Source organism: Vipera ursinii (genome assembly GCF_947247035.1).
Source record: "Vipera ursinii genome assembly, chromosome: 2".
Taxonomy (NCBI): Eukaryota; Metazoa; Chordata; class Lepidosauria; order Squamata; family Viperidae; genus Vipera; species Vipera ursinii.
This window is the reverse complement of record NC_139513.1, coordinates 217,249,459-217,270,189: the sequence shown is the minus strand read 5'-3', so window position 1 is coordinate 217,270,189 and position 20,731 is coordinate 217,249,459. Positions and strand designations below refer to the sequence as shown.

At 39.5% G+C, this 20,731-nt stretch overlaps 1 protein-coding gene across 1 annotated transcript in view; it reads right to left on the bottom strand.

The window, feature by feature from the left end:
* Positions 1-20,731, bottom strand: part of BNC2 (basonuclin zinc finger protein 2) — a gene marked incomplete at its 5' end in the record, with an annotated part of 300,006 nt that overhangs the window by 153,140 nt on the left and 126,135 nt on the right. Inside the window, one exon of the mRNA XM_083351595.1 lies at positions 1,047-1,149. Coding sequence (XP_083207721.1) covers positions 1,047-1,149 — 103 coding nt within the window. The remainder of the gene's footprint in view (positions 1-1,046; positions 1,150-20,731) is intronic.

Genomic DNA, 20,731 nt, shown 5'->3' with positions numbered 1-20,731 from the left:
TTTGTCTGAAAAGAAAACATTAGCAAGCGCAAACAGAAATTACAAACCTAGAGAGGTTGAAGACAGGTCTCTTCAAAAGTATTCAGTGGGCAACTCCTTTTAAGATAACTGGGAAGATGATTCTCAACCCATGTTCTTGCACGTTTCTTTACTACAACTGCCATAATATTTTTTAATAATCTTCTAGTCTTCCAGCTATGCTCCATCAGTGCTGACAAAAATGCAGGTCACATGGGAAAAGACCGCTATGAAAAACAGATAATTTAATATATCCCAAGTATCTTAGCTGAGATGCTAAGAGTACTAATCTCTCTACTATTTGTTAGAAGTTAGGATTCATTCTTTCAGATGTATATGTAGCATAGTGTGTTTTACTACAGATAGTCCTTGCATTACGACTATTTGTTTAATGAGTGTTTTAAGTTTCAATGGCCTTGGAAAAAGTAACTTATGACCAGTATTCACATGTATGACTTGTACCACCAGTGCAGTCATGTGATCATAATTCAGGCACTTGGCAAGTGACTCACATGTACAACCAGTTGCAGCATCCTTTGATCAGAGAATCATGATTTTCAACCTTTTTTTTTTTGCTGTTTTCCAGCCAAAACCTGAATTTGCTTAATCACCACGATTCGTTTAACAATCGCCAAAAAAATTGTTGTGAAATCCGGTCCAACCTAACCAGGTCCAATTTCACCACAACTTACAATGGAAATTCCAGTTCCAAATGTGATTGTAAGTCAAGGACTATCTGTATTTAGAATATTTATGACTTCGTCATCTTCCATCAAGACGCTTCAATGATTCGAGGATAAACTTGCTTAGCTCCATTTGGTTTAGAATAATAGAATAATAGTTTTATTATTTTCAACAGTTGATGAAGGCTCGTTTTTTTATATGTAATCAATAACTATAAACAGTTTTGTTTCATGCAGATCTTTCTAGATCAAAAGCAATGTATGCGTATGTCTAGAGTTGCAGACATGCACACAAAGACACAAGAAAAACATAACCCGAGAAACAAAGAGCAGGTAAGTCCTTACCGTGTGCCACCCAGCCATGTTTACATTGATCACAGGTTCTCAGGTTTATCTTCCCTGGTTGGAAACATTCACATGTGCAATTTACCAATGTGCAGCGTATTGCCTAAAACAAGAAAAGTGAAACCAACATATATAAAAACTTTACTTGAAGAAGAAATAACCCTGTAATTCAAAGAATCAAAGTTCTTTATATACATTATCTCAAAATGTATAACTCTTTATGTTTTGTATATTGATGTATATAGTTGGGTGACCATATGAGCAGTGGCCACTGACACCACCAGGTGGCGCTATACTGCGACTGGATTGGCTCGCTTGCGGACGGCGGGAAATTCAGTTAAAGGGATTGGCCTGAGGTGTACCTGGCCAGGTATATAAGGGATTCAGGCAGCCCTTTGTTCCAGTTCAGTCTGACCACAATGAAGAGCTGATATGCTGCACTCATCTGCCTGGCATCTTTCCATGCGGTCCACGCGGTCCAAAACCCACTACACAAAACTTTAAATTATTTTTGAGGAAGGCCAGTGTTGCAAATTTAGGAAATTAATCTGAAGAGATTAATGGCATCAAAACAACTGACTTTGAGGCTAGAATTGATCTGTAGATTTCCAAAACCATAGTTCAACCTTTGACACAATGTACCTGATCTCAGTGTACACTTAACACATTATATTTAATGTACAAAGGTACACATAGTATAATAACATTCACATAACATGGAAGCTACAAAAGCTACACATTATCAGGCCATTTTTCTATTTCGACCTAACCACGGTATTAACATGCCAAAGAAAACTATCTATTATCTACTATTTCTGGCGTGACCACATACTGTTGTATCCCTATCTTTCCCAACCCATACCTGAGGCAATCGTAATTTATCATTGGCCTGTTCCAGGATTAAGCAAACAGGTACAATGAGATATAGTTCACCAACCACATGTCAACCATGTGTAGCCACTTTAGACTGCTGTGAACTTAGCTGTCCACTCCTGTATATGGGCTCTATCTTGCAGACCTGTGCTGCTACCCACTCTTCTGGTAACACAAGGAATCTGGATCTTTCAACATGGTTCCCCTCCTGTAATAAGCCAATCCCCAGTTTGGAGACCTGGATCAGTTAACCAGTTGTTTTGGTGATACTTGAGAGCGAATCAATTCAGCCATTTTACAGTAGAGTCTCCCCTTGGCCCATGCCTCTGAGTAGATGTTTGGGATGCTTTTGAACAAGTGGGTTTAGCATTCTTTCAGAAAAGTGCTAAACCCATGTTTGAAAATCATTTACCAAGTGTGAGGGAATACAGTACAGTATAGTGGGGAAAGACTCTTCCCCCATTGTGCAACCTCTCTCTTTGTCTGTTATTTGTTAAGCTACTTTTAAACACAGGTTTACTGCTCTGTCAGAAGAGTATTAAGTACATGTTTTAACTAGCCTGGCTTAATACCTGACAGGCATACAAGTGTGTATGCCCTGAAATGAGAGAGAGCTTCACCCTGTTCCCCCATCTGTCATTTGTTGTTTAGGTTACTTCTAAATGTGGATTTAGTATTATTCTGGTGGGGGGGAACATCTGTGTTCAAAAAAACCTCAACACAGAGTTCATATCCTTTCATAAGAATGGTAACCTATGCTTAAATGTACCTCCCAAATAACTGTCAGGCTCTGAGGGAGATGTAGTGACCCCCAGCTGAGAGAGGAAACAGGTAAACCATAAAACACCTGTTTTTTACCTGCTGATTTTCTACTCCTATAGAGGAGTAGAATAGAAAATGCTACATGGAAAATGAACATCAGCTGGGTAGAGGTTTTGTTTTCAATTCTCCTGAACTGGAGATCTGGGAATGTTGAACGTTTCTTTGTCTCTTTTCCCCAGACCTGGCAGCTGATTGCTTAGAATGGTTCATGGAATCCAGAACTTAGTACACAAAAATAAATTTCCCCCAATCTCTCTTCTGTCCTCTCTCCTGGCCTGGGACCAAGCTTCCAGAACCTTCTTCAGAGCTGGAGAGATAGATTTTGACAGATGTCTGAACTGCTAGTCTAGAAGTCTCTAAAAATTCATTTCCCAGTGCCAGAGGACTTTTGGGGAGGGGGCAGAGAAACAAAAACAGGAGAAATCTGTTCCTGTCTTTTAAATAGTTGTATCTTAAGGACAGCTCCATTTGATATTTAATCTTCTGGCAGAATAGAATTCGGAAGTGGAAGAAACCAATGTGAGGAAGAGCCCTCAAAATCCTTCCGTGCATTTAGAATAGGTTTGATATCTTCTGTTACCATTTCATCAAATATTCATTCTGGAGGATTCCCAATTTTTTTCAGAGGAGATTTTATAGAAACCCAATAGAAACACCGAGGCTGAAGAATCTTAATGTAAATATCATGTAAGTTCCAATGGATCTTTGCCATGAAACATAAACATGACAAGCTTTTTTTTATTCTTTAAGTATACATTGAAGAATAGTTTAACTTCCCATTTCTCTAATTTTTGTGCAATATTATTTTGTGTAATAAAATACGAGGACAAACTTTGACATAAAATGTTTGCTTTTATAAAAAATTTCATGCAAGGAGTTATCATAAAGAGCAAAATTTATTGTTATCCCTGAGTTACTTCAATTATAGGATGCATTAATTCATCACCACGCAACCATGGAAATGAATAAAAATAATTTATAGTGGAGACCATTTAGATTTTAAATATGGGACAATATGTATATGTTAGGGACGCGGTGGCTCAGTGGGTTAGGACGCTGAGCTTGTCGATCAGAAGGTCGGCAGTTTGGCGGGTCCAATCCCGAGTGCCGCGTAACAGAGTGAGCACCTGTTACTTGTCCCAGCTTCTGCCAACCTAGCAGTTTGAAAGCACGTAAAATGCAAATAGAAAAATAGGGATCACTACAGTGGGAAGGTAACAGCGTTTCGTGCACCTTTAGCATCTAGTCATGCTGGCCACATGACCACGGAGATGTCCTCGGACAAGCACTGGCTCTTTGGCTTTGAAATTGAGATGAGCACCAGCCCCTAGAGTTGGAAACGACTGGCACGCATGTGCGGGGGAACCTTTACCTTTACCTATGTATATGTTGCACATTTTTGCTTGTTAGGTTATAAAATGCCTAAAGGATTCTTTTAAAGTCAGATATAACTTCATATTGTAACATGTCATACTGCTTAAAACTGAGGTTGAAGTAGGTGCTGAAAGATATCTAAATACATAACAAAGATCCCTCTAACTCCCCACCTTATTCTATTTCTAAATACCTCATGTTTCTTTTCTGAAGACATATCTAATAATATACAACTTAAGCATCAGGATTTCATTTAGTTAATATGTTCCTAAGCTGTCGATGATTCTAGAAAGAATGTTGAGATTCTAAAAAGAGACTTCAGAAAGACTGCAGAGAAGAGCAACAAAGATGATTAGGGGACTGAAGGCTAAAACATATGAAGAATGGTTGCAGGTACTGTGTATGTCTAGTTTAATGTAAAGAAGGACTAGGGGGTGATGTGATAGCAGTGTTCCAATATCTCAGGAAGAAGACGGAGTCAAGCTATTCTCCAAAGTACCTGAAGGCAGGTAAAGAAGCAATCTAGAACAGAGGAGAAATTTCCTGTCAGTGAGAACAATTAATAAGAGGAATGACTTGCCTCCAGAAGTGTGGGTGCTCTAACACTGGAGATTTTTAAGAAGAAATTGGGCAGCATTTGTCTGAAATGGTATAGGGCAGAGGTGTGAAACTGGTGGCCTACAGGCTGGATGCGTCACACGGAGGCCACACCTACCCCGGCTCCACAAAGGCAAAAAATGTTGTGATACATCACAATACATCACATGACGTGATTGAGTTTTACACCTGTGGTATAGGATTTTCTGCTTGACAAGGGGGTTGGACTAGAAGACCTCCAAAGTCCCTTCCATCTATGTTATTCTGTTATTCTAAGCACAATATAATGATGAAGGAATTGAAGAAAACTAGCTCAGGAGGTCTGCACCAGCTTCAGTTTGCCTCTATCACTGCTTTATTTTCCAAACTATGAAAGTTCACTTTTTGACAACTTAAAAAGAAAATTCCTTTAAAAATATGAGCCCTTCTTATAATGAAAAGTAAGTAGGTAAGATTGAAATGCACCTTATAAGAATAAGACATCACTTGGGAGGGAAAAGCTGTGTAATTTAAAAATATATGAAGTAAATACATAAATAATAACCAAGACATTATTTTAGGCCAAGATCTCACTTTTTAAAGGCTACTGAAGATGACCCTGGGCCCTTTAAAGACTAGTAGTAAAAGTATGGTAGGCATTTAGGCTTAATTTGCAAACAGGCTTTTGAAATGAAGGAAATTAAATTCAACGTTCACACATTAACATTGTACTCTAAGTACTGAAATGCCAGAAAAGGATCATTCTGCCAATTTGAATACAATCATTTCTTCAAAGGTCAAAGGGAGGGAGTGGGAGCAACTGCAATAATATGTGAAATTCCTGAATGATACTTTAGCAATTTTTTAAAAAAACTGCAAAACTCTATCGTTGTTTCAGGCTAGTGCTTCAGGATGCAATCAGATGCACACTCAGGGCATATCCATACTTAATACTTAAGCAGCCGCTGTCCTGGGCTTATGCCAGTTTCAGCCTAAGTAAATCGTAACCAAACTGAAACATCCAGCAACAGATTGCAGGGTTATCAGTTCAAACAACACACTACATTCTTCCATTGAAAATTCCCTATTGTTGTAGCCTCTGCCCTTTCTGGCTAGCAAGCATCAGTGACCGTCCTTTCTATGGGCAGTTCTTCTTGGGTTATTTGCGCAGGTAGTCCTCGACCTACGACCAAAATTGAGCCCAAAATTTATTTTGCTAAGTGAGACATTTGTTAAATGAGTTTTGGGCCTGTTTTTACAGCTTTTCTTAACACAGTTGTTACGTGAATCACTACAGTTGTTAAATTAGTAGCACAGGTTGCTAAGTGAATCTGGCTTCTCCATTGACTTTGCTTGGCAGAATTTCGCAAAAGGGCATCCCATGACCCAACCGTCATAAATATGAGTCGGTTAGCAAGCGTCTGAATTTGTGACCGTGAGGGATGCTGCAATGCTCGTGTGAAAAATGGTCCTAGGTCTCTTTTTTCAGTGCCGTTGTAACTCTGAACAGTCACTGAATGAACTGTTGTAAGTTGCGGACTACCTGTATTTAATATGCATGCCTACATCTATACATGTATTTGTATAGGTGGTGCATCTGTCACCCACACAAAAAAGTTAAATTGAATGTATACATATAGAATTAAAGTTTTAGAATTTGCATTCAAGCAGCCTCAACTACGGGGTTTTTCCCCCCCCACTTCCTTATTGCCAACACTCTTGAATATATTTTGGAGATATCTTTATCATGAATTCAGCAACAGCACAATGGGTATAAATCTTCTTTGAAAATAGAAGGGTTTTGACATACCAAACAGCCCTATGGATTGTTTGAGAGCTGGGAGTAAAATTCTCCTTATCTCAAGTGACTGATAAAACAATAAAATAACTTCTGCTGAAAAATAGCACAGGGAAAAGTAAGAAATCAGGGGGAAAGAGGGGGGAAAAAACTCAGGTGTTAGGAAGAGGGAGGAAGCAAGGAAAAACAATGAAAAGGTTTCTACTGGAGTTTGAACCAGACACCCTCCACTTACAAGGCAAATATTATAAACATTGTATTACTAAGGCATTCATGGTAAAAAGGCACAGAGAATATGGTAAATATTTACCCAGTTGAAAAGGTTCTCCTGCCTCTACGAAATAGCCAATGAACTGGACCCTGCTTGCAACAGGCACACTATGTAAAACAGACAAGGGCCTTGTGGCCATTTGGGGGCAGGAATCAAAAAATTGGGTAACAATGAAATATGTTGGGGAAAAAATCTGTTTAGAATACCGTACAAGAAGTCTCCTGCTAGGAAGTGAGGATGTTCTATAGCAGGGGGTTCCCCCCCCCATCCGTGGCATGCCAGGAACCGGTCCGTGCAAACAAGCGAAGCCCCATCCACAGGATGCAGTTAGCACGCAAAACCACGCCCCTCCAGTCCGTGAAAAAAAAATCTCTCTCCACAAAACCAGTCCCTGGTGCCCAAACAGTTGGGGAACCTCTGTTCTATAGCGTATTGTGGCATGTTCATTTTGATACATGTAAAGCAGATTTTAGCAGGCACTTGGGAGATTTCTATTGCGGGAGGTCAGGGGAAACCTAGAAAATTTCAGAAATCAAGGAATATCAATATGTTAAGCAGATGAGTAAAATCTCAAGGTGACATAGTGAAATTTGACAGTTATTCAAATTTCTACAGAATCTGATATGTGAAGTACAATTATATGAATTTGAAAGCAATTTATTAAAATGTTGGTAAGGTCTGCCATGTATCTCAAATAGCCATTGTGAGTTCTTATTTCTAATGCATCTACCGGTAATCTAATCTAATCTAATCTAATCTAATCTAATCTAATCTAATCTAATCTAATCCATTAAATTTTTGCACGTCAAATAGCGTAGAATTATGTGCTTATTACCTACAAAATATTATGACTTTGTTGTTATGAGTTTCAACAGGGAAGGGAATTGGAAGGGGAGTGAAAAACATGCCCTAGGTGTCATCTGTCCTGCCCTCCACAAATAGTTGCTGTCTTGTTTGGCAAAGAGACAATGGACTGTGCAAATAAGGAAACAAATTGCACTGAATATATAGAGATCAACTTCACATGAACATGCAGGAAATCGGATCCTTTCTCAGGAAAAATTGCCAGAGTGTGAGCTATATCTTTTGCTAACACAGAGAAAGAAATGTCACGTTGTTTTTCAAACTGCATCTCTCTCTCTCTCTTGAATAAATTGGCATGCACCCCATGCAAGAGGAAGAGAGCTGAACTTTCAAGAACTTAACTTGGAAAATACAATAGCCTGCAGCGGGAAGGGTGTAATTGTATGGAAAAACACCGGTTTTTCTCCGTGCAGAATACTTCACACAACCTTTTGACTCTTGCCCTTAGTCAGCATTCTCAGCCAAAGCTACCTAATGAATCTCTTTCTCTCTCCTTCCCTCCCTCACTTTCTCTGTCTCTCTCTCTGTCTCTCTCTCTCTCTGTCTCTCTCTTTCTCTGTCTCTCTCTCTCTCTTAGAATGTGGATTATTTCCAAAAGAATTAACATAAACCATGCTTTATAAATTATTTCCTTTGCTCGCTGGTCTCTAATAAAATCTTATTATCTCTTCCGTGATCATTGCTTTTTGAAAGTATCGCCTATCTTTTCCTCTACAGCTGCTGCTTTATATTATATTCTTAAAAGGGCCTGTTTAAAGGAGTGTGTGTGTGTGCGTGTGTGTGTGTGTGTGTGTGTGTGAATCTTGCTCTATTGCACCTGACATTTAAATGCTCCAACCAATGACAACTGACCAATTGTTCATTAGTGAGGTTGTAAAACACTGTTGTACCTATCAATGATTAAAGGAATTAGAAATATGAAATATAAGAGCACCCACAAAACTGCTGAATAGGCAAGAATAATATATGTGACTGTGGGTTACAAGATGAAGGGGGTGGGAGAATCTACCAAAAGGTCCTTCTGAGTGTTCAATACATTATTGACTCAGTAATATATCAGATCTCTCCTAGTCAGTAATGGTGTCTTTCTCTAATATGTTCATTAATTAATGAACTCAGTAATTAATTGTACTGCAAAACGGAGTAGAAAAAAGTAGAGCTTTTTTTGCTAACAAATGCTTTCCTTCACCTTTTATTTCTTTTTTTCTTCTTCATATTTTTAACAGATTACTGTTGCTTAAATAGATGCATCAGCCATGGCCCACTGAATTGTTAGAGAAATTCTATTAAAGCTTAAATATGGTTTGTTTGTTTTTACAAATCTCTATTTTCCTTCCTTCTTATTCTGAAAATTAAAAGAAATCACAAGGTTGATTGTGAAAATCCAAATTGAATATTATGGCCTGAATATTCCATTATATTTGGGGCCTGGTGTTGTTGCATGTGTGTTTCACAGCAAATCAATAGACTTGAAAGTATTTTAAACACCTGGCTCATTTATTCAACAACAACAACAATATGTGAAGACACTTCAATCTTAACATTACATGTAGTCCTTGATTTATGTCCACAACTGGGAACAGAATTTTGGTCGATAAACGATGTGTTCATGAAGTGATTCATCACGTGACCACACCCACCTGGTTATTTAGAAAATCATGTCATTAAGTGAATTACACAGTTGTTAAGTGAATGTAGTTTCCCCAATTGATTGTGATTGTTGGAAACTTAGCTTGGAAGGTCGAAAATCATGATAATCTGACCTCAAGAAGTTGCAGCCTTCATAAATACGAATCAGTTGCCAAGTGCCTGAATCACAATCATGCAATTGCAGGAATGGGTGCGTCGGTTGTAACTTCAAGGGTGGGTCACAAGTCACTTTTGCCAAGATTGTTGTCTTGAACAACTTTCGTCCAGTCTCCAACCTTTGCTTTCTTGCGAAGGTTGTTGAGAGTGTGGTGGCGCATCAGCTCCCTCTGGTCCTGGATGAAGCGGATTATCTGGACCCGTACCAATCGGGTTTCAGGCCCGGGTACAGCACGGAGACGGCATTGGTCGCTCTGGTGAATGATCTCTGGAGGGCCCGGGATAGGGGATATTCCTCTGTCCTGGTCCTATTAGACCTCTCGGCGGCTTTCGATACCATCGACCATGGTATCCTGCTGCGGCGTCTCAGGGGATTGGGAGTGGGAGGCACAGTTCTTCGGTGGTTCTCCTATCTCCTGGGACGTTCGCAGTCGGTGTTGGCAGGGGGGCAGAGATCGGCCCCTAGGTCTCTCATTTGTGGAGTTCCTCAGGGTTCAGTTCTCTCGCCTCTCCTGTTCAACATCTACATGAAACCGCTGGGTGAGATCATTCGTGGTTTTGGAGTTGGGTATCATCAATATGCTGATGATACCCAACTTTTCATTTCGACCCCAAACCACCCCAGTGATGCCCTCGCTGTGATGTCCCGTTGCCTGGAGGCGGTTCGGGTCTGGATGGGGAGGAACAGACTTCAACTCAACCCTGACAAGACTGAGTGGCTGTACATTCCGGCATCCCAGGACATTCAAAACGTTCCATCACTTTCTATGGGGGTGAGTCTTTACCCCCCCGTAGATAGGGCTCGCAACTTGGGAGTCCTCCTTGATGCACGGCTTACCTTAGAAGATCATGTAGTAGCCGTGACCAGGGGGGCTTTCGCACAGGTTCGCCTGGTGCGGCAGTTGCAGCCCTATCTAGACCGGGATGCCCTGTGTACGGTCACTCATGCGCTTGTGACCTCTCGTCTTGACTATTGCAATGCTCTCTACATGGGGCTTCCCTTGAAGACCACTCGGAGGCTCCAACTGGTACAGAATGCGGCCGCGAGAGTTGTCTTGGGAGTTTCCCGGTACTCCCATGTTACACCTTTGCTCCGCGAGCTGCATTGGTTACCAGTTGTCTTCCGGGTGAGGTTCAAGGTCTTAGTGATGGTTTTTAAGTCCTTACATGGCATGGGTCCGGAATACCTCGGGGACCACCTGCTGCCGGCGTCGACTCCCCTCCGCCCCGTGCGTTCCCACAGAGAAGGCCTCCTCAGGGTGCCTCCAGTCAGAGAATGTCAGCTGGTGGCCCCCAGGGGGAGGGCCTTCTCTGTGGGCACTCCGGCTTTGTGGAACCAGCTGCCGGTTGAGCTCCGGATGGCACCGGATCTCCGCTCCTTCCGTCGCGGGTTAAAGACCCATTTATTTGAACAAGCTGGCCTGGCCTGATGGGGAATCACTTAGGGTTTTAATATTTATATATATTTTTATTGTTTTTATTGTGGGTAATAATTTAATTCTTTTTTAATTTTTGTATTTTTGTAGTTTTAAGATATGTCCTGTTCACCGCCCTGAGTCCTTCGGGAGAAGGGCGGTATAAAAATTTAATAAATAATAATAATAATAATAATCATGAAATAAATAGTTGTAAGGTGAGGATCGCCTGTATATAATTGGGATGCTTAACAATATCCTGATTTTAAATGCATTAGTGGTGGAATATTATATCCCTTGTAGCAGAGTAAGTCCTACTGAACTCAATAAGATTTCTTGTTAGTAAGTCTGCACAGAATAGCATAGTAATAAAACATTTATATTTGCTACACGACGGCATCTAAAGTAAGAACAGAAGGAAGTAGTAGCATTTATTTCTCATCATCGCTCCTTGATTTTTTTTAAACATATGAACAATTTTATTTCCATTTCAACCAATGGAAATGAATTAATCTGTTGCAGCACCAGAATTGATATAGATCTGCTGCTGGTTTTTATGACCAGAAGTAATAGTCAAGGATCGGTAGAGCTTTCCAACACATTTTGGAATATCTCCATTTTTCCTTGTGGCATTTGAGAATGAGTACATTAAATCTGACCCAGGAATGGGTCTTTCTTTCATTAAGGATATCATGATGGAATTCTTACATGTGTATATGAACATAATTTGGGTTTGCTTATGCTAAATATGTAATGTTACAATAGAACTGCACATTTGTATGATGAAAATAATATTGATTTCTAGCAAATATTATGTAATTTTTCAAACTAAAAAAAAGTCAAATAATGTTATGTCAATTGAAGATTATGAAAATGGCAGCTACTTGCCAAGAATGCATTTTCCCTATCTCTGTCTGAGAGTTTATGATAGTGACAAGATACACTAAGCAGAACACAATACATGTTTAACAAGTCAAGAACATTTTACTAATTTTATATTTGTAATCAATAGGATATGGCATGGAATAAACTGCATTAATACTGCTAAATAAATAAAAATAATGAATTGTTTGTTAATAAATTCACTAAATGGCATCTTCATGGAAAGCTTTATTTTTTTTTAAAGATAAGCAACTGTAAGTTATAAGTATAACTCAACAGATTGCACACCAACATATATACTTTGGAAAAGCTCATCTGAATCAAAACGAAAAATAAACTTGCTGAGAGCCCAAATTCCAAAGGAAATCCTTCTGCTGGGATCCTTCAGCACAGCTTTCTCAATGGTGGCATCCATCTGGTAGCTGAATCTGCCCTCACATGTAAAAGCTACTTTTGCCTAACACATTTCCATAAAGTAGCAAAATGTCGACTTTAAGAAAGGGCATTGAGAACATGTTAGGGTGGGGTATTTTTAAGATGTTCCTCCTTTGGTTAGTGCTACTTTAATATATACTACTTAGATTTTTTTTTAACTCTTGATGTCTTGGTTGTATGTTGCTAAAGGCTGTTTGTAGTAAAAATATGGAAATATCAGTAATAAATGAATATGTCTCAAGGTGGGCTTTTAAGGAAGAAATAAAAAAGAGGGGAGGGGTTAAAACTCACAAGGTAAGTTTCTTTTAAGAACTGAAAATGATTAGACTACAACTGTACGTCCAGATTACACTGTACAATTGTAGAAACAACTGAGGGCCAATGAGAGTAAAGAGATCAATCTCATGGCCTAACACACTTCAAAGTAATTTTGAGTGGATGAGCTGTCTAAAAGCATGTTCCCAAATTTATTCAAAGGGGGGGGGGAGAAACTGTGTGTCTCTGTGCAGGTGATAAATAGTCAGAGACAACATCTAATGTGAACAAACGCTTAAATACACCTGAACATAAACCTGGATGATTGTCTAGATGATTAGACACAGAAAACAAATTTCACAATATTCTGAATTGTTACTACCGGTATATTAAATGAGAGCTGTCAAACAAATTGAGAACGTTAGTTATTACTGTCTAGTAGCATAATACTAAAATTTACTAGAGATATCAATTCCACCTGAATAACAAGTCAGCATTCATTTTGATAAAGTAAATGCAAACTCATTTCCACCAATAGAAAGACAAAACAAATATTATAACTATTCAAGGAGTTATTACAGCAGAGTTGCAGGAAGAGGACCGAAATGAAATCTTAGCTAGGATGCTCTGGAAGCATTTAACTATGCCATCTAAATCCGAGGTCCCCAACCCCTGGTCCATGGACCAGTACTGAGCTGTGGCATGGCAGCAACCTATCCGCACAAACAAGCAAAGCCCCATCCGTGGGATGCAAGAAGCACACAAAACCATGTACCCTCCAGTCCACGGAAAAACCTCTCTCCATGGAACCAGTCCCTGGTACCCAAAAGGTTGGGGACCTCTGATCTAAATAATCCACAAGTAGTTGGAACATCAAGTACATTTTCTAGATGGCCAATGGCCACCAGACAAAGTATTTCTTGCATTTCCATCAAGTTCAAGCTAAGCTTACAAGCTAAGCTTGTAAGCCGCCCTGAGTCTTCGGAGAAGGGCGGGATATAAATGTAATAAAAATAAATAAAAATAAATAAAAGTTCATAAATGCCTCGAAGAACGCATTTATAATAGCATTTAAGATGTCCTAATTCCATTCAGATTCAACTTCATGCAAAACGTATCATGGAGTCATTTTTCTTTTAAAACCCTATTTCTAACTAAAATTGTGCTTAAAGAGGAGAAATCATCCTAAAAATAAAGCACTTGATTTTATTGAGCAACAATAATTCCAGCACCGCTTCTTAGCTATTTCCTCTTTATGCCTGCCTCTGGGTCTAATTCAAGGATATAAAAATTCTGTCTGATATCATATTACAGCATGTTAGCATTAATGGTATGGTCTCTTTTCAGTAACAGGGGCTGGATGTGCGTGGGGCGGCCTGAGAACCAATGAATCAGTCCTGTATTAATTGATTAAAATGCTAGTGCTGACAGAGAAAAGAATTGATGAATTGATACTGTGGTTGATGAAATTACTCTTGTTTGTACAATGGGGGGGGGGGGAGAGAAAAATTGATGAGCTGAACCTGGTATTAATTGTTTGAAATGCAATAGATAATAATGGAATCTTGTAACTGGAGATTACATGAAGTTCACCTACTGCAACAATTCAGCGGCCTAATTTTAAGGCAGGTCAGCATCACACAGACACATGGGTTCCTGCAGGTAAAATTGTGGCAGGTTGGCTTAGTCCAACATGCATTAATGACAGCAGTGGCCAAAATCAAGGGAAATGCCACCTGGAAAAGTTTGTGGAGAGAGGAAAAATGATTCTTTTGGCTCAGACCATTATTTTTCTCTATATTGGCCGATCAGACTACAAGAAAACACCCCTTTAAAATTCAACAGCTCACAAGGTAGGCTGCTTGGTGCCCAAAGTAAAAAAAATGACACGTAACTCATATTTCATCATTTAAAACAAAGATCAGTGCCATACAGAGCCCTGCAGTGCACTTCAAAACAGAGCAGCACAGCACTACAATTAAAATAGGAATAATTCACCTATGGAATGGATTGCAGATATTTCTATGATAGATCTGAACTTCTCCCTTCCTCCTAAAACTAATACCCTACAGACCTGTTCAAACATTAAAAATTTGGTTAAAAAATTGACTAAGTTGGAGAAGTTAAAGTAATATCTAATGTTAAACATACCAATAACACAACAGGCAAATATATAATTTTAACATTACAGCTGTCATCTGGAATAGATAGGCACATTGCTATAGACAGATGTTCTCTTGAAGCATAATCCATAACTCAGTTTTACCTACACAGGAAGTGGGACAGTCAGAAGTAGGGTTTTATTACATTAAAGCCAACTGATACAAGTAACATGTCCAGCTTTGCTCCTAGTGTTAGACAGATCCTTTTCTTTTTGGGTAAGGGCACTGGACACGAAGTCCCTACATTTTCACCTTCTAATAACAGTGGTAGCTGTTACAGTTGTGATGTTAAGAGGGAAACAGGATGCCTAACTATAACAACTATGATAATAAATGTGTGAATGAAGACAGGGGTTTTGGCAAAAAAAAATGTTTTGGCGAGACGTCTTGGCATGTTTTTGAATCTCTGGCACAAAGTGAATTAGCTGATACAAATCTCTCTTTTTTATGATGAAAATTATCAATTACTTAACGCAAATTCCCATAAAGGAAGGGAAACTTGTATGTCCAGGGGTCTTCAAACCTGGCCCTTTTATGACTTGTGGACTTCAACTCCCAGAATTCCTCAGCCAGCGTTACACTCAGTTTCTGTTTTCATATGGCTTAATAAGTTGTTTTATTCAGCTTTAGAATATATACATCTATCATAAAAGACATGGAGCCACTCAGGAAATAGTCTCAAGTGGGAACATATTGCCCATGGAGACAGTCATTATTTCCATCTGGATTTGTTAAATTCTCTAAATGGTATCTTAACTAAGGAATTAATAGTTCTTTTCTATGTACAAAATACTAAGTATATTGCCATTTATCACTCAGTTAAGATGCCATTTAGAGATTTTATATTTTTATCCAAAAATTAACAAATCCAGATGGAAATATCGTAATGGCTGTCTCCGTGGGCAATATGCTCCCACCTTAGACTACTTCCTGAGTGGCTCCATGTCTTTTACTTTTATTTATTTAAAAAGAAAGAAAGAATTTCACGGACTACTTCAAACAACAAGGGGTAATTCACAGGAATCTTCTCAATGAATAGTCAGCACCTGGTTAGAGTTATATAAGAGTGAATGGCATTCAAACATGTTGGACTTTGTTTGCTTGTGGCTATGGAAGCATTCTAGGCTGATCCCTCTTTTCACTCCAACCCCAGATTCTGCAATTCTTTCTCCTACAATCCCACAAAGTTCTCTTAAACCCATTAATAAAATTTTCTGTATATCTTTAGAAGAATATTTGTCACGCAGGTATCTGGATGTTCTGTATCAGGGGTCTTCAAACTTGGCCCTTTTATGACTTGTGGGCTTCAACTCCCAGAATTCCTCAGCCAGGCACACTGGCTGAGGAATTCTGGGAATTAAAGAGCACAAGTCCTAAAAGAGCCACGTTTGAAGACCCCTGTTCTATATGAACTGAACTGTCTTTTCATTAAGCTTCAGTGTTTCCTACAAGAATATAATGCAACACACAGATCTCTGGGAAGAATGCAAAGCAGTTCCTATTGATGGTATCTATAATGTGTAAACATTGACAAATATGTTTGATAATGGAATTATAGCATGTGAATATTTTAAGAAATTGCTTAAACAACTTTATTCAAAAATTTGAGCAAGTTTGCAAAGACTCACTTTTTCTGGGAACACATTCCTTTAGAACAAAAAGTGTGATGCTGATCTTGGTGGTTCCCTTTGCATTTCAATATTGCTGAGTGCTCTTGCATATTTCCTACGTTCACACTCTGTATCAGTCATATGTAGTTTTTGAGTGATTCAGTGAATCTTAGCATTGTATCACCAGCTTTACATCACATTACATTAGCACTGTTTCCAGCTTGTATTTACTTTCCCTAATACAATTTGAAAGGTGCTAATATCATTATATTTCTCTATGGCATTCAGGAAAACAGTACTAATATTGTATGATGACAAGAATACTAACAAGATATAATATTCTGGGCAGAGAACAAATGTTCTCTTTAAGCAAACCATTAATGCTCAGAATGTTTTGCAAAGCTACTCAAAACTATTCTTTAGGGAAACCTAAGAATGAAGACATGCTAGAAAATAAAAGATATGTTTTCAAAATACAATATTGTACTATAAAAATAAGTATACTTACATAAACATTTTTATTTATGAAAAAGCATGCTTTCATTCTTGGGGAATGTTCTATAAAAGGTAAAATACAACGATCTGGAAAATCTATATTGAAAGAATCAGAAGGGGTCAGGTTTTTTGCAGAAACGCTAGGTACATACATTTTACAAATAGAAAAGAATATTTGTAACTCGGGGTTAAATTGTGGGGTCCTTGCTTGGTGGTTTTCTTGCAGATATTTCATTACCAAACTAGGTAACATCATCGGTGCCCCAAATTCAGAGATCATTAAGAACACCAAGATGCACTGATGATGTTATCTACTTTGGTAGTGAAACATCTGCAAGGAAACACACTTTATGAAAATATACCTTTGTCAAACACAAGGTTGTTCTGCAGATTTACTGAATTAAAGATGTTTCATTGAACATTCAGAAAGACATACACATTCCACAATGGCATATTTACAGAAGGAATACTTCATTCTCCCTAAATACATGACAAGAAATATGGAAGTAAAAATGTGCTTAGCCAAATATAATTTACTGCATTCATACAAAATACATAAAGTACCTTGTTGCTTATCAGCTACCCATATTCCTTCCTAATCCTTGAGTGTCCATAGAGCCAGAATAATACAGAAGAGCAACACTCTTAGTGCTTATTTCTATAATCACACTGCTGTATTAATTCTAATTTCTAAGCAAGAGCCCTTGTTTCTTTCAAATTAGTTTATGAAATAGTCTGCCTGTTGAATTTATTTATTTATTTACTTACCTACTTAAATTTATATGCCGCCCTTCTCCCTAAGGACTCAGGGCAGCTCACAACAATAAAAATTAAAAAGAAAAAACATAGAATGAAAATTTAAAAAGAATTAAATTAGTAAATACAATGATGACATGACAATTTAAAACCCAGTAAAACCTAATTAAAATGCGTAGTCAATCCAGACCCACTTGTTGAAACAACCAAGTCTTCAGGTCACGGTGGAAGGTCAGGGGCCATCTGCAGCTCCGGAGGTAGTTCGTTCCAAAGGGTCAGCATGCCCACAGAGAAGGCTCTCCCCCTGGGGGCCGCCAGCCGACATTGCCTGGCAGACGGCACCCTGAGGAGGCCGATTCTGTGGGAGCGAACCGGATGATGGAAGGTTGACAATGGCAGCAGGTAGTCTCGCCAATACCCCGGGCCTAAGCCATGTAGGGCTTTAAAGGTTATTACCAGCACCTTGAAGTGCACTCGGAGACCAACCGAAAGCCAATGCAGCTCGCGCAGGAGTGGTGTAACATGGGAGTACCGAGATACTCCCATAAGCACCCACGCGGCTGCATTTTGCACCAGTTGAAGCCTCCGGGTACTCTCCAAGGGCAGCCCCATGTAAAGAGCATTGCAGTAATCCAGACGAGAGGTGACGAGGGCATGAGTAACCGTGCATAGGGCATCTCAGTCTAAGAAGGGGCGCAACTGGCGCACTAGGCGAACCTGTGCGAAGGCCCCCCTGGTCATGGCAGTTAAATGATCTTCCAGGTTGAGCCGTGAATCAAGGAGGACACCCAAGTTGCGAGCCCTTTCTGAGGGGGGCAATACCTCCTCCCCATTAAAAGAGATGGAATTTGTTGGACAACATGAAATGCCGGTATCCACAGCCACTCAGTCTTGGAAGGGTTGAGCCTGAGCCTGTTCCTACCCATCCAGACCCGTACCACCTCCAGGCACCGGGACATCACGTCAAGGGCATCACTGGGTTGGCTCTGGGTGGAGATGAACAACTGGGTATCATCCGCATATTGGTGATACCTCACCCCCAAAGCCGCGAATGGTCTCACCCAGCGGCTTCATATAGATGTTAAACAGGAGGGGGGAGAGAACCAACCTCTGGGGCACCCCACAAGTGAGGGGCCTCGGGGTGGATCTCTGTCCCCCTGCCAATACAAACTGCGAACGGCCCGAGAGGTAGGAGGAGAACCACTGTAAAACAGTGCCTCCCACTCCCAACCCCCCGAGCCGTCGCAGCAGGATACCATGGTCGATGGTATCAAAAGCTGCTGAGAGGTCAAGTAGGACCAGGACAGAGGAACAGCCCCTGTCTCGGGCCTGCCAGAGGTCATCCACCAGTGTGACCAATGTCATTTCCGTGCTGTAGCCGTACCTGAAACCGGACTGGTATGGGTCCAGATAGTCCGCTTCCTCCAGGAATTGCGGGAACTGACACACCACCACACTCTCAACAACCTTTGCTACAAAGCGAAGGTTGGAGACAGGACGGTTGTTATTCAACAAGGTTGGGTCCAGGGAAGGCTTCTTGAGGAGGGGCCTTACCACCGCCTCTTTCAAGGCAGAGGGGAAGACACCCTCTATCAAAGAAGCATTGACAACTGCCTGGAGCCAGCCCCCTGTCACCTCCCAGGCGGCTGAAACCAACCAGGAGGGACATGGGTCAAGTAAACAAGTGGTAGCACTCAGTTTACCCATGATCCTGTCCACATCATCCAGAGTCACAGGGTCAAACTCACCCCAAATGTTATCCTCGAGACCTGCCCCCTCCACTTGAGTTGATTTTCTTTCCAGACACTGAAAGAAGTCACAGGAAAAGTACTTAGGTAGCCAAACTGCCCAATGCATTCCAATATGTAAAACGCAGGGAGTATGTATCTGTCAATTCAAAGTATCCATGGTAAACTGGGTTTAGTTTGCAGGATTGAAGAACACAACAGAACTCTTGATCCTTGTTTCTTTTGTTTCCTTTTGAAGGTTGCTTCTCCTGGTATGCCAAACCAAGGGGAAAGCTTTCATATTTCCGTACCTTTTCATCTTGAATACTTTATTTTAGCGCACTTCCCCATATAAACTTTGTATCAGTTTGAAACTAACTTCAAAACCACGTGCCAGCTTGGTGTCAAGACCTAAACTGGTTTATTTCTGCAGCGCGTTTGGATTCTAAAACTAGTATTAACTTTAAACACTGTGGCACTTAGGAGTTTGCAACTTTCCATTTGCAAGAAATCTTGTTTCTCCCCACCTCTGAAGCTATGGACATCAGCTGCTCCTTGCCCACATTTTAGAGGAATGTGATCTGATGTGTTTACCACCACACAAATACACACAACAAGAACATGCATGGCAGAATGGATAGATATCCCTTTCCATAGAGAATAGAACTGAGAAAATTTGGCCTTTTGTAGGACTGTGGTTACTTGTGCTGTTAGGAAGAAACAGGATTTGCTTCCTAGTCTTAGCATTGCAAGGTTGACAGAGGAGATCTTGTTTTATCTAAAAACTTGTTTCCTGAAAAATTAGAGAGTGCAAATGACGGTCATGTGGAAATTCCCTATTCTTCCTTAAGGACTGTAGGCTAAAACTTTAAGACCCTTTTAACATTTACTCTTCCAAGAAGAGGCTGCTTTTCTAGCATCCTAAATCTTTTACTCCATCCATGGAACTTTGATTAACAGATTTCTTAACTTTCTGGGACTTTTACTTACTCATCCTGTTCCTTAGATTTTCAAAGTTGCTGACAAACTAGCAATTAATCCTGAATAAGAAAGATAATATTTTAAACATTATACCTTGGAAAATAGATTCCTACATTTCAGAAAAATTTATAGAGTCTTCAATATGCTTCACATTCAAAAATAATGCAAAATACACAAGTATAGGAACTGAAGTGCTATTGTTATATTGCACAAAATTAATAATCACTGGATTTACAATCTTTTAAAATATATTTAAAATATTCCAAGTCTTTATTTATGATTGTAAAAATTGTGAATCAATAATAAGAGACCATGCTATCAAGAACTGTTAGACATTGCTCATGTATTTTAAATTTCGGCACCAGAGGGGGAAAAACAGGTTTCAATAAAACTTTCTTTTACAATCAAGGACAAATATTATTATGTGTAAATGCTGATTAGAAATAAATGTTATTGGTTCTCTTTTAAGGACTTCCTTTTATACATTGCTTTATCCTATAATTTTATCCCTATTGGGCATGCTGCCTAAATTTAAACACAAACAGTCAGGCAATGAAGAAACATTAACACATTTACTGTGAAC